General features: G+C 35.3%; 1 protein-coding gene across 13 annotated transcripts in view; it reads left to right on the forward strand.

Moving 5' to 3' along the window:
• The window catches only part of EHBP1 (EH domain binding protein 1), a 375396-nt gene that overhangs the window by 99835 nt on the left and 263526 nt on the right, over window positions 1–12035 (forward strand). For all 13 annotated transcript variants that reach the window (XM_049650279.1, XM_049650277.1, XM_049650275.1 and 10 more), the window contains one exon: window positions 2816–2873. In XM_049650279.1, coding sequence (XP_049506236.1) covers window positions 2816–2873 — 58 coding nt within the window. The remainder of the gene's footprint in view (window positions 1–2815; window positions 2874–12035) is intronic.

Raw genomic sequence — 12035 nt, forward strand, 5'->3', positions numbered from 1 at the left:
ACAAGCTGTAAGATTTTATAGCATTTCTAAAGAAGTACCATAGAAATATCATTAAAAGTTGGGGTCACCTGGCGATGTGGAGATGAGAACATAATGAAAAGATTAGTAGTAATCTAGGTTAAATGTTCATTCTAACAAGCCATAAATACTTTCAAATAAGGTAGTTTATACACTTGTTGGCTACTCATTTCCTGTACTGTTAAGCTGTCAGCATTGATCATACCTTCTTCCCACCTCCATCTGTTACTTTACAGCTCCCCATCTTCACTGTCATTTGTCCTATTCTGCTTCTCTGTGTGTTGAACAAGGTTATGTTTGTTTTTGTGTTGGTTTGGATTTTAAGTTAACACTCTTGATAGTTCATACAAACTTTCTTCTGTTTCATCTTATTTAGCATTTGGTTATTGCTCCCAAAATTTCACTGTGGGAAGATTCACCAAACCAAGCTACTGGTTTTAGTTTACAGTTGTTGTCTTTAATGCCTGACCCTCAGAATTGAACTGAGTCTTGGATGGAGAACCACCAATTTTCTATTTATACCATGCTGGTTATTATCACCATCAGAAACATTGTTCATTTGTTTAGATGACTCCCTACTTAGTCATTTTCATTACTGGAACCTTCCTCCTGTTTTTTTTTTTCTAGCGTTTCTTTGAGTTCTGTGACCTAAAATGAACAAGAATTAACATTTTATGATATTTATGTTGCTTTTTGCATCCTACTCCTTCCCTTAGTTAACTAGGATGTGTGCGTTGTAAACTCTTAAGTCTTCATATGCCTAAAACCATTTCTATTCTTTTTTTTTTCATTCAAATATTTATTGACTATCTGCTCTTTGTTAGACAATGTCTAAAACCATTTCTTAAATGATGGATTAGCAGTATAAAACTCAAGGGTGACAGCTATTTTCCCTTAGCAACTTGAAGATCATTAATTTTATTGTCTTTTGGGCTTTGTTTCTGCTAACGAGAAGTTGCTATCAGTCCAGCCATTCCTTTGTTGGTAACCTGTCTTTTATGGTTTTTCTCTTTATTCTTGCTGTTTTGTAGCACAGTATCTAGCTATTAGATTTATTTTTAATTATCCTGTTCATTCATATATACTTTCTATCTAAGGACTCTCTCTTCAAGTCTGGAATATTCTTAGCCTTATCTCTTCAGTATTTTCTTTGCCATTCCCACTGTTCTGAACTTCTAGAATTTCTACTAGGTGTATGTACTTCTCAATCTGTCTTTTATGTCTCTTACCTGGTTTTAAAATATTTTTATCATTTTATTTTTCTATGCTACATTTTGGGTTAGTTACTCAGTACTTTTTCATTGGGCAACTCTCTCTTTGGACAGGTTTGTAGGTGAATCACTGGGTAAGGGATTCATGACTGGTGGCCTTTTATGTGTATATATGTATATGTATGTATTTAATTAAATGAAATAAGAGGACAGGTCATCTGCTGATGGTGACGGATTTTAGGGTAAAATAAATGACACATGGAAAGAGGTGAAGGTCACCAAGATGAGTGTACCATTCATTTCTTGGTTAAAAAGCTTTTATCTAAAATTTTTTAAAATAAAGATTTAAGGAAAATAACTGATAATCATAATCTTGATATTTTCCCCAAGTATTAAAGAGAATGCAATTGTATTAGCTGAGAACGTAAGGTTTTTGCTTGTTTGTTTTTACTTTATATTAGCAGAAGGTAAGGAAGAGGGGTCTGAGAGTTAAAAGACCTGTATTTCATATTTGGTTCTGCCAGAGATTTAAAAAAAAAAAAAGTTTATTTATTTATTTATTTTGAGTGAGAGAGAGAGAGAGAGAGTGCAGGAGGGGGGTGAGTAGGGGCAGAGAGAGAGGGAGAAAGAGAATCCCAAGCAGGCTCCTCACTGTCAATGCAGAGCCCGACGTGGGGCTAGATCCCATGACTGTGAGACCATGACCTGAGCCAAAATCAAGAGTCAGATGCTTAACCGACAGAACCACCCAGGTGCCCCAGTGCCAGAACTTTTGATGAGTTATTTTGCCAATTTTTAAGCTTACAAAATAGGAATAATAGTATGTACCTTACATGTTGTTTTAGTACTGTATTGCTTTTATGAAGATCTTTGAGATTATGCAAATGTTTTGAAAACCGCAGCATTGTTCATAAGATATGAGATGCAAAAGTAGTATAACCCATAGATTTAAATTATTTTGTAAGTGTCATTTTTATGCTGTTGTCTCCAGATTAAAGTAGATAATGCGTTAGATGTATATAGCATTACTTTTTAGAGAAGATGTATGTGTGCTTTTTCTTTTGTCACCAGTTCCAAGTATTTTATTTTACTTGGTTTGTCCCAATGGATTAACTTACTAAAGGATTTTTAGAAAAACATGTGGATAAAATATTAGTCATTTAAATTAGATTACATTTATATTCAACATTTGCTATTTTTGAATAATTTAGAGAGACTTATTGTAAAAGCAACTGCTCTATGTAATGTAAAGTAGATGACATTTTTGTCCTTTTTTTTTTTTCAACGTTTTTTTATTTATTTTTGGGACAGAGAGAGACAGAGCATGAACGGGGGAGGGGCAGAGAGAGAGGGAGACACAGAATCGGAAACAGGCTCCAGGCTCCGAGCCATCAGCCCAGAGCCTGACGCAGGGCTCGAACTCACAGACCGCGAGATCGTGACCTGGCTGAAGTCGGACGCTTAACCAACTGCGCCACCCAGGCGCCCCGACATTTTTGTCCTTTTAAAAAAGGCACCAGAACTAAACTTTGTTAATTTGATGTAAGAGAACTTAAATTATACTTAATCTTTTTCCTGTTTGACAGGCAACCAGATAAACTGGTGGTGGTTTGGACAAGAAGAAGCCGAAGGAAGTCTTCGAAGGTTTGTCTCTTTTCAAAATTTCGTACCCAAATGTTGAATTTAACTTTTAGTTAAATTATTAAACTTCTGTAGTCCCATTGTAGATTTTAAAATATTACTTGACATGTTGGGTTATTTCTGATGATCTACTACTAAAATGGTTGATTAGGCATTTTGATTGTGTAACTGCAGTTCTGTAAATGGGAGCCAGATACCTGAGTTTTGATCTTGGATTTGGTAGCCTTGGATAACATCACAGTTATCTAGCTTCTCTGTACTAGTGTATTTATGAATTAATGATTAACTAGGTAACACTTACAAAATTGTACCTGAGATTATTTACTCAGATTCCAAGAGGATGAAGTTAGGGCACACTTAAGGAATGGTGAGTTCTTGGAGTCCATTGCTGGGCTGCAGTAGAAAAGGAGTTGGGTTTTTCAAAGATTTTAATTTAAAAAAAATTTTTTTAATGTTTATTTATTTTTGAGAGAGAAAGAGACAGAGCATGAGCAGAGAGGGGCAGAGAGAGAGGGAGACATGAATCTGAAGCAGGCTCTGGGCTCTGAGCTGTCCTCACAGAGCCCAATACAGGGCTTGAACTCACAAACTGTGAGATCATGACCTGAGCTGAAGTTGGATGCTCAACCGACTGAGGCACCCAGGCACCCAAAGGTTTTAATTTTTTGCACTTATAGCTTTGTGGGGAGTAGAACAGAATTTTTAAAATGTTCAGTAACAATTCTGCAGATACTTTAAAAATTCCATTCTGTAAATAAGTATGAATGTATTTCTATAAGCACATAATAATTACAAGCATGTTAAGGATGTTGGTTTTTCCATAAGTAGTCCTGTGTGAGGAAAAAATTTATTCCTTTTAATTAAAATTAAATCAAGTTTAAATTTCAGAATTTTTAATATTTTTGTGGTATCTTGTCAAATTTTATTGTGCTAAAATTACATATAGATCTTAATTATACAATTTAAGTCAATATATACTTGTGTAATTAGTACTCCTAATAGCATATAGACTATTTTCGTCACTTTTTCCTTTGTGTCCTCCTCTGGTTAATTCCCAACTCTCAGAGGTAACCACTATTCTGATTTTTCTGTCACCATACAGTAATTTTGCCTGTTTTTGAATTTCATTTAAATGGAATCATACAGCAGTACTGTTTGGTGTGTGGTTTCTTTTGTTCAACGTAATGTTTTTGAGGTTTATTCATGCTGTTGTGAATATGGTAGTTTTTTTTTTTATTGGTGAGTAGTATTCCATCAAATGAATTTACTGCAGTTTGATTATTTATGCCACTGTTGATGATTTGATTCATTTCCAGTGTATATTTTGAATATTCACTACTGCAAAGAGGTTTACTATAAATATTACCATACCAGTATTTTAGGAGACAAATATTTTAATTTCTCTTGGGCAGATACTTAGGACTGAAATCAGTGGGTTGATACATTTTTAACTTTTAAATGTATTTCCACCAGCCATATAGGAAAGGCCCATTTACATCATATCACGAATGATATCTTCTTCAAAGCATATATTTATAGTTTTGGGGCATTGTATTTTGGACCTGTATTTTCTTATCCATTCACATATGAGAAAGAGTTCTGAAAATAGGCTTAGGGTCTTCTCTGTTTTGCTGGATATTGTTATTTTTGCCTAGTGGGTCTTAGGCTTTTGTGGAGAGGAATAATATAAGGTCATCCACTAAGTATGATAGATGAATATAACTATAACTATAAACTTTAGATTTAACATGTTTTTAGCTATCAACAGAAAATAATTTTCTCCTTTTAATAATTAGATACTAATTATTTTCTAAAAAAATATGAAACATAATGAAATACTGTAGATTATAGACCAACTCATAATGCATACCCATATTTGAAGTAAAATACACCTTTATTTAATTGCATTTTCAAAAGTCAGTCAAATAACTTTTAAGGCCAAATTATTTTTAATATTGTATCAAATATTGATTGAATCCAGATAGTAAAATCCAAACATATGTGGCTATAGGTTGATTTTTCCCAGAATGCATATTTTCTAGAAAGAATTAATTCTTGTACTACTGTCAAATTGTGGCACTCTTAATATTTTAAATCCCTCCTGGATATTTCAGAATCATTGTGTTTCCTCTTAAAATATTATAGATGTAGTTTTTTTGAAAAAAATTTAAGAACCCACCATGTGTTAAAGCAAGTGCATAGTATGTTCATACATATGTGAAATGCTGTGTTATAAGTTGTACAGACAGCTAAAGAAAAGAGGGAGACTTAAAAATCAGTGTCAGAAATTATGAAAGAAATGATTACAATATTATTGTAAAAGTTAAGCAGGTAACTTTTTTTAATCTTAAGAAACTTGAAATACATGACATTTTGGAATTCTTTAAAACACACACACACACACACACACACACACAAACTTGTCTCCAGCTATTTTTTATTAAATTAGTATCAGTTATACCAAAACCAAAGACTAGAACCATTTTATTTCTTCTGAAAGATACTTCTGTTTTCTGATGGTTTTCCTTTAAGATATACATTATTTGCTGCTGAGTCCCATTGAAGTCACTGAGGGAGAAAAAAAGATCTCTGCAACCATTGGGCAGAAAACATTCTAGTTTTTACTTTTAACTATGTTTTTGGAAAGAGTTTGAGTTGCATAGTAGTCAATTTGGTTTTTGTTATCCATATAGCTTATTATTTCTCTTTCCTGATTCTGAGTATACCTGCCTTTTTTTATATTGATTGATAGATTGAAACTTATAACTGAGACCCAGATAAATATCAGATTAGTGAGTAAAATAATAAGGCACACTACCTTATTTTTTTTAAATGTTTTTATTTACTTATTTTGAAAGAGGGAGCACGAGTGAGGGAGGGGCAGAGAGGGAGGGAGAAAGAGAATTCTAAGTAGACTCCGCTCCATCAGTGTGGAGCTCAATGCGGGTTTGATCTCATGAATCGTGAGATTATGACCTGAGAATCGTGAGATTATGACCTGAGCTGGAATCAAAAGTCATATGCTTATCTGACTGAGCTATCCAGGCGACCCTACCTTAATTAGTTTAAAGTTTAGTTCTTAGTTTAGTGCTCACTTTCTTTGGGCACATGTTTATCTTGATAGCTAAATATATAATTAGAACTCATTTTTTATTGAGAAAGTAGTTAACCATGGATAATCAATACAATGTGCAGCTTCCCTACCTCTTCTCCTCAAGTCATGGCATTTATAACAAAGATTTGTTAGGCTGCAGTTGATTTGTATATACTTAAATAAAATTATTTTTTGGTAAAATATATGGCAGTAGGAATCAAAGCAACTATGATAGTCCCCATAAATTATGGCAGAGTAGTATGTTGCCTTAAATATGGTTTTCCAACAGAAGTTTAAGCTCACAGAGAAATGGGAGGATTCCAAAGGGAAACCAGAGCTTTAAAGTTCTCACAAGCTTTTTGATGGCATTACCACCTTTACTTTCTTGCTCTGTGGTTGTGCTACAGCCTTTTACAATGTGCTGAGATAACAGGAGGGGCAGGGTACAGTTGCAGAGCTTTGCCTTATGGCGACAACTCTAAGGTAAACTCTACATGTGACATCTTAAACATATGGGTATATGCATTTTTATAAACCGAAAATTATCTATTTAACAAGTGACAGCTATATATTTTTAGTGAAATATTTTCATTTTGTAGGAATCACAAATAACAAGTGAATGTTTATTCTGTGTTTAGTACCATATTAGGTACAAGTCTTTTAGGGAAGGTATGACATGAAATAATTAGAAAGTAAGGCATTTTATAGAGTCAGTACCCTAAATTGAGAAATGTTACCTTTTTTATAGGTTTGCTTTGGCATGTCAAAAGATCTGTCATATGATTAAAAAATGAGAAAAATCGTATAAGGGGAACTGGATAATGTGGCCTAATCCTTTTGTACTATTATCTGTATTAGATAGATTGCTGGCAAATAAAGAGACAACCTGCCTTTCTTAACTGTGCAAAGGAGCTGAATAGCTGTATGTGCGTTTCTGTGACTAATTTTTTTCTTTTTCTTTTTTTTTTTAACATTTACTTATTTTAGAGAGAGAGAGAGAGGAAAGAGAAGGTGGGGGAGGGGCAGAGAGAGAGGGGGACACAGAAGCTGAAGCAGGCTGCAAGCTTCGAGGTGTCAGCACAGAGCGCCTGACACGGAGTTCGAACTCACAAACTGTGAGATTATGACCTGAGCCGAAGTAGGCTGCTTAACCGACTGAGCCACCCAGTTGCCCCAGTGCCTAATTTTTTCTGAGAAAATCTTTTCTATTACTTTCAGTGAAGACCAATCAGGGTTCTTATAGTAGTGATGTTTGCAAGTATGTGCTTCTCCTAAATCAAATTCTTAAAAACATAAATTAATGTCTCTATGGATTTGTACAATTTTTTTTTTTTTTTTTTTTTTTACAAATCTATTTTTGCCCATATTGGACTTTTCATTCTTTTTCTAGGTTCAGATTCCTGAATTCAGTTGGAAGTGAAAGTTTTAGTAAGCTGTTTGAAAATAGGAATCTTTTTTTTCGTGTTTGCTACTATGTACATCCCTGGTTTCCTTTGCAATAAAATTTACTTCATTCTGTTTTCTGCCTACCATATAATATTTCGCTAACATTATAAAGGAGGTGGTGCCAGCTACTCAGCCAGACTAATTGATGTTGTTACAGTGTCCTAACTTAGCCAGGTTGTATAGACTCTAAAAGGAATATCAGAAAACCAGAGCTCTGACTTAGTTGGACCTTTGTTGCTGGGGACAGAGATGCTGAGTGGAATGGTAAGAAAATGGCAGCATATTAGCAACTTGGGAACTAACACCCTTACATCTTCTTTTAATAAAAAAAAAAAAAAGATTTTAGTTTGTTAACCAGATTTTATTTTTGTTTGTTCAGCAATCTAATTTCTATTCTGTGATCGAAGAAGGAGGATTGAAAGAGGTCATTTAGAGTGCTAGCATTAGGGTACCTGAAGAAATTATCTGATATTACTATCTACTAACTCTGCCCAGTGATCTCTGCATTCCCTGCTTTTCTCACTTTTGATATTTGTATTATCCACATAAATGTTAAGAATTTAGCGATAGAAGACTATTTTCTTGACCACTGTATGAATCAGAGATAGAGCTGGGTAAGATGTTGGTCGGGTGAAGAAATTTGAACTTGGAAATCATGTAGGTGGTTCTCCTACTGATTATTCATGTGGGTTCAGGCAAGCTATTTACTCTTTGATTGCTTTAGTTTTCTTATCTGGATTAGATCTCCTAAGGGTATCTTCAGGTCTAAAATCCATTGATGGTCATTTTTTCATTATGAATTTTACAAATACTAGGGGCGCCTGAATGGCTTAGTCAGTTGAGCATCCAACTTTGGTTCAGGTCATGATCTCGTGGTTTCTGGGTTCGAGCCCTGCATCGGGCTCTGCACTGACAGCTTAAAGCCTGGAGCCTGCTTCCAGTTCTGTGTCTCCCTTTCTCTGTCTGCCCCTTCCCAGCTTGTGCCCTCTCTCTCTCTCTCTCTTTCTCTCTCAAAAATAAATAAACATTAAAAAAATGGGACACCTGGGTGGCTCAGTCGGTTGAGCGTCTGCCTTTGGCTCAGGTCATGATCTCACAGTTTGTGAGTTTGAGCCCTGCATCGGGCTCTGTGCTGACAGCTCAGAGCCTGGAGCCTGTACGGATTCTGTGTCTCCATCTCTCTCTGCCCCTCCCCCACTTGCTCAGGTGCATGCTCACTCTCTCTCAAAAGTAAATAAACATTAAAAAAAATTAAAAAAAAGAATTTTACAAATACTGTATCTTTGCTGCTGTGGCTAATGAGAAAAGTTCAGTTATTATACTCTTTTTATGTTTTTATTCTGTGGGGAGGCTATGAAAATATAATGATGGTGAGTTTGGAAAGACCAGAGGAATAGTCTGACCTACTATCACAGTACGTAAGAATTAGAATTGTCATAAATCTTCAAGATTAACTATGTAGAGTATGTAGAGTGGAGTTTTGATTAAGGATTATCTAAGGTAGGCAGAAATTTACTTTTCAAAATGGAGATTCTTGACTTTGTGAAGTTTTTGTTCTAGAATTGTCAATAGGCATATTTCCATAAATAGAGGAATAGAAGAATCTCTAGAGATATTCTTTAATCAGTAGAACTCAGCTTTTTGCTGTTGGGTATAGTGTGCTAACTCTGTTGTGGTCAGTGTCTACTTCCCTTTCCTTCCCTGAAGTTTTATGATTGGACGGCAATGGAGAGAGAATAGAGAGAGAATTACTAACAATTTATGAGTTGAAGTGGGGAGATGCTGCTAAACCTATCTTATGCTGGTATCTTAACTAACAACATATGATAAGATTTGAATGGACATAAGTTTCCATGATCTTGATCCTTTCTCACTTCCATTTTGTGGGTTCATATCCAACTTCTGCCACTTACTTGCTGTGATCTTGGGCAAGTCCGTGTCTCATTTTCCTCATCTGTTAAATTTGTTCCTTGTCACACACCTGCAGTCATATCCTCTAGCTTCTTTCTTGTTATCATGAAAGAATTATCTATGCTTCTGGCAAAGGTCAATCTGTCTCCTTTTCCTACTGTTAAGGACATGACTCTAGTAATTCTTTCTCTTTTGCATCATTCAGTTTTCCCTCTTAACTGGATATTTACCATCAGCATTAAAATATTTTTATTAAAAAAATTCTCTCTGCCATTATTTTACCACTAAAGGCAGACTAGTTTTCTCTTTCTCTTACAGCAAAAATCTCAGAGGAATTCAGTGTACTTGATATCTTTACTTTCTTTTTTCTTATTCTTTGTTGAACCCTTTCCAATCCAGTCAGGCATTTGCTCTCATCATTCCACTGAAATGGCTCTTGTGAAGTCAGAATTGGCTTCTGCTTTCTTAAATCCGATGGTTATTTTTCAGGTCTCATTCTGTCTAACCTATCACCAAGATTTGGCACAGATTGTCTCCCACTCCATGAAACATTTTCTTCACTGGACTTTCAGGATACCACACACCTCTGGTTTTCCTTCTGCTGTACCAACCCTCTTTTGCTGATTCCTCCTCACTTCCTGGACCTGTTAATGTTATGCTCCAAGGTTCAGTTCTTGAACATTTATATTCTCTATCTGTACTCTGTCCCTTGGGATCATATCCACTCTTAAGCTTTAAGTATCACCTATGTATGGTAATGATTCCCAGATTTATTCCAGCTGCCTGTTTGAAGATCTACACTTGAATATATAATATGCACCTTAGATTTAATGTGTATAAAACAGAGTTCCCAATCTTACTTTCCAAACCTGCTCTTCTTGCAGTCTTGTTTTGTATTTGTTAATAGCAATTCTCTTCTTCCAGTTGCTCAAGGGCAAAATCCTTGGAATCAGCCTTGGTTACCTTCTTTCTCTCATGTAGTCTGCAGATCTTGTTGTTTCTGTCTTGAAAATATAAAGAAAAAATATATCCAGAATCTGACCACTTTACCACTTTTCTACTACTTGAAGCCAAATCACCATCACCTCTCCCCAGGATTATTGCTATAGCTTCTACTTGGTCTTCCTGTTTCCTCTCTTATGTCTACAGCCTATTCTTGCTATATTAGTGAAGTGTGTCCTTTAAAACATAACTTAGAGCATCATGCCTTTGCTTAAAAACCTTCAGTGGCTTTCCATTTCACTCGAATTATAAATAAGTCAAAAGTCTTTGTAATGGACTCTCAGAGCCTTCTATGACTGGACCCTCCTTATTTCTCCAGCCTGGTATCCAACTTTGCTCCAACCACATTGGCCTTGTTGTTATCTGACTGACCTTTCCAGTTGCTGTTCCATCTCCTTAGAAGTCTCATCCCATGTATCTATGTATCTGATTCCTTTACCTCTGTCAGGCCTTCTCTCAAGTGTCTCCTTCTCAATGATGCCTTCTCTGACTATCCTGTTGACATTTGTTACTTTCTCTTGCCTCCCCTCCAGCCTTCTTTCTTCCATTTTTTTCTCCATAGCACTTCCTCTATCTAACATACTGTATATTTTACTTAATTATTTTGTTTGTCTGCTTCTTTCTAGTATATCGTTAACTCCACTAAAGCAGATTTTTTTTTTTTTTTTTAAACTACTCCAGTGCCTGGACAGTGCTTGGCAGATAGAATCAATTGTATGCGTGAATCAGTGAGTGAGTCAGTGAATGAATGAATGAATGAATGAATGAATGAATAGTAGCTACCTCATAGGGTTCTTATGCTAATTAAATGAGTTAAACATAAGTAAATTTCAAACTTGGACTGACACTTAGAAAGTACTCCATAGTGTTAGCTTTCATTATCACTTTCATGGAGTGTCCTGCAGCTCATAGAAAAGAAAACGGAGATGTCTTGGCATACCTAATCTTCCATCAGCTTTGACTGGAAATGCCACCACAAAGAAAGAACTATAGTGATGACTTCCAAATTTTGGGAGGTCCTTAGGGAACCACAATAAACCAGATTGACAAGGAAAAAGAATCTTTAAAATTACAAGTGCTAGAAATATTAACTCTATAAAAACTGTTTTCTTCTTTACTTGTCCCAAATAAACATTACAGTTTAATGGGAAATGAACTTAAATGCAAAGTATGCACTTTGTTTTTCCTTTTAAAGAATGAATTTGCCTTTAAGTTCCTAGATCAAAAAATATATTTTTTTAATGTTTATTTATTTTTGAGAGAGAGAGAAAACAAGTAGGGGAGGGGCAGAGAGAGAGGGGTACACAGATCTGAAGCAGGCTCCAGGCTCTGAGCTGTCAGCACAGAGCCTGACACAGGGCTTGAACTCACAAACCATGAGATCATGACCTGAGCTGAAGTTGGACGCTTAACTGACTGAGCCACCCAGGTGCCCCGATCACAAAATAATTTTTAAAATATTTCTCCTAAAAAATTTTTATCCAATCACAAACAGTAGCTTTTGAAAATATGAGACACCTCATTTTTGCATATTCTTGCATGTGATGGTGGGAGGGAGATAGTGAAATTTTGGTTACAGATAGTAATCTATAGCTATCATGTGATAGAACTGTCATGGCCCAACTTTAATGCTTGAAAAATCTAACTTGATTAATCTTTTTTGTTTCAAGGAGACTACAGATCTAATAGATAAACAGTGTCAATAAATTTTT

The sequence above is a fragment of the Panthera uncia genome, assembly GCF_023721935.1.
Source record: "Panthera uncia isolate 11264 chromosome A3 unlocalized genomic scaffold, Puncia_PCG_1.0 HiC_scaffold_11, whole genome shotgun sequence".
NCBI classification, from domain to species: Eukaryota; Metazoa; Chordata; class Mammalia; order Carnivora; family Felidae; genus Panthera; species Panthera uncia.